The 1268-nt window shown below is 45.0% G+C and overlaps 1 protein-coding gene across 2 annotated transcripts in view; it reads right to left on the reverse strand.

The window, feature by feature from the left end:
• INO80 (INO80 complex subunit) overlaps positions 1-1268 on the reverse strand; it is a 148807-nt gene that overhangs the window by 15292 nt on the left and 132247 nt on the right. For both annotated transcript variants that reach the window (XM_023514274.1, XM_003791734.3), the window contains one exon: positions 535-693. In XM_023514274.1, coding sequence (XP_023370042.1) covers positions 535-693 — 159 coding nt within the window. The remainder of the gene's footprint in view (positions 1-534; positions 694-1268) is intronic.

Raw genomic sequence — 1268 nt, forward strand, 5'->3', positions numbered from 1 at the left:
TGGGCGCCTGTAGTCCCAGCTACTTGGGAGGCTGAGGCAAGAGAATCACTTAAGCCCAAGAGTTAGAGGTTGCTGTGAGCTGTAATGCCATGGCACTCTATCAAGGGCGACATAGTGAGACTCTGTCTCAAAAAAAAAAAAAGAAAAAAAATCAATCCTTCTTCCTCTGAATGTTAGAGGCAATTACTGGTGTGAGTCTCCATGTGAACAACGGCAAATCTAGGCCATGGATACCATTCTGGTAAAAAGGGAATGGGGCACAGCCAGGGAGCAGAGATTGTAGTTGTACAGGACCTAATTTTCTTTTCTTTTTCTTTCTTTTTTTTTTTGTAGTTAATGGCCAGGGCTGGGTTTGAACCCACCACCTCCAGTATATGGGGCCAGCACCCTACCCCTTTGAGCCACAGGCGCTGCCCAGATTTTATTTTCTATTTAGAAGAAATTATAGTGTCTTCAAGACTTATGAAAGGCAAGGAAGTCTTAAATAGATTCAGTCTAGTCAATGTGGCTAAACTTTCTCTCCATTGTGCTTACCTCACTCTTCTCCTTGGCTCTCTGCAAAATGCGTTCTTCAATGGTGCCTTTACAGATGAGCCGGTATACAGTAACCTGCTTTGTCTGCCCCAAACGGTGGGCTCTGTCCATTGCCTGCTGGTCCACAGTGGGGTTCCAGTCACTATCATAGAAAATCACCTGTACAGGCAAAATGAGAACATAGCAAGACTGAAGGACTCTTAGGGTAGACTAGAAATTCAGAGAACAACCAAGCCACTATCTATTTGCATCTCTGGTTGTCACTAGGGTCAGGCTTTTTTTTTTTTTTTTTTTTTGAGATAGAGTCTCATTATGTCGCCCTCGGTAGAGTGCTCAGGCATCATAGCTCACAGCAACCTCAAACTCCTGGCTTAAGTGATTCTCTTGCCTCAGCCTCCCAGTAGCTAGGACTACAGCCGCCTGCCACATGCCTGGCTATTTTTTTGTTGTTGTTGCAGTTGACCCCGGCTGGGTTCGAACCCAACAGCCTCAGTGTATGTGGCACTGGTGCTGAACCACTGTACTATGGGCGCCTAGCCAGGGTCAGATTTTCTTTTTGAGAGAGAGTCTCTATCACTCTGGGTAGAGTGCTCTGTCACTCTGGGTGTCACAGCTCACAGCAACCTCAAACTCTTTGGTTCAAGTAATGTTGCCTCAGCCTCCCAAGTAATAAGCGGCTGCCCAGATACCCAGCTAATTTATTTTTTGTTACTATTTTTTTTTTTTTTTTTTTT

Source organism: Otolemur garnettii, unplaced genomic scaffold (genome assembly GCF_000181295.1).
Source record: "Otolemur garnettii isolate 467f Iridium unplaced genomic scaffold, OtoGar3 scaffold00050, whole genome shotgun sequence".
Lineage (NCBI taxonomy): Eukaryota > Metazoa > Chordata > Mammalia > Primates > Galagidae > Otolemur > Otolemur garnettii.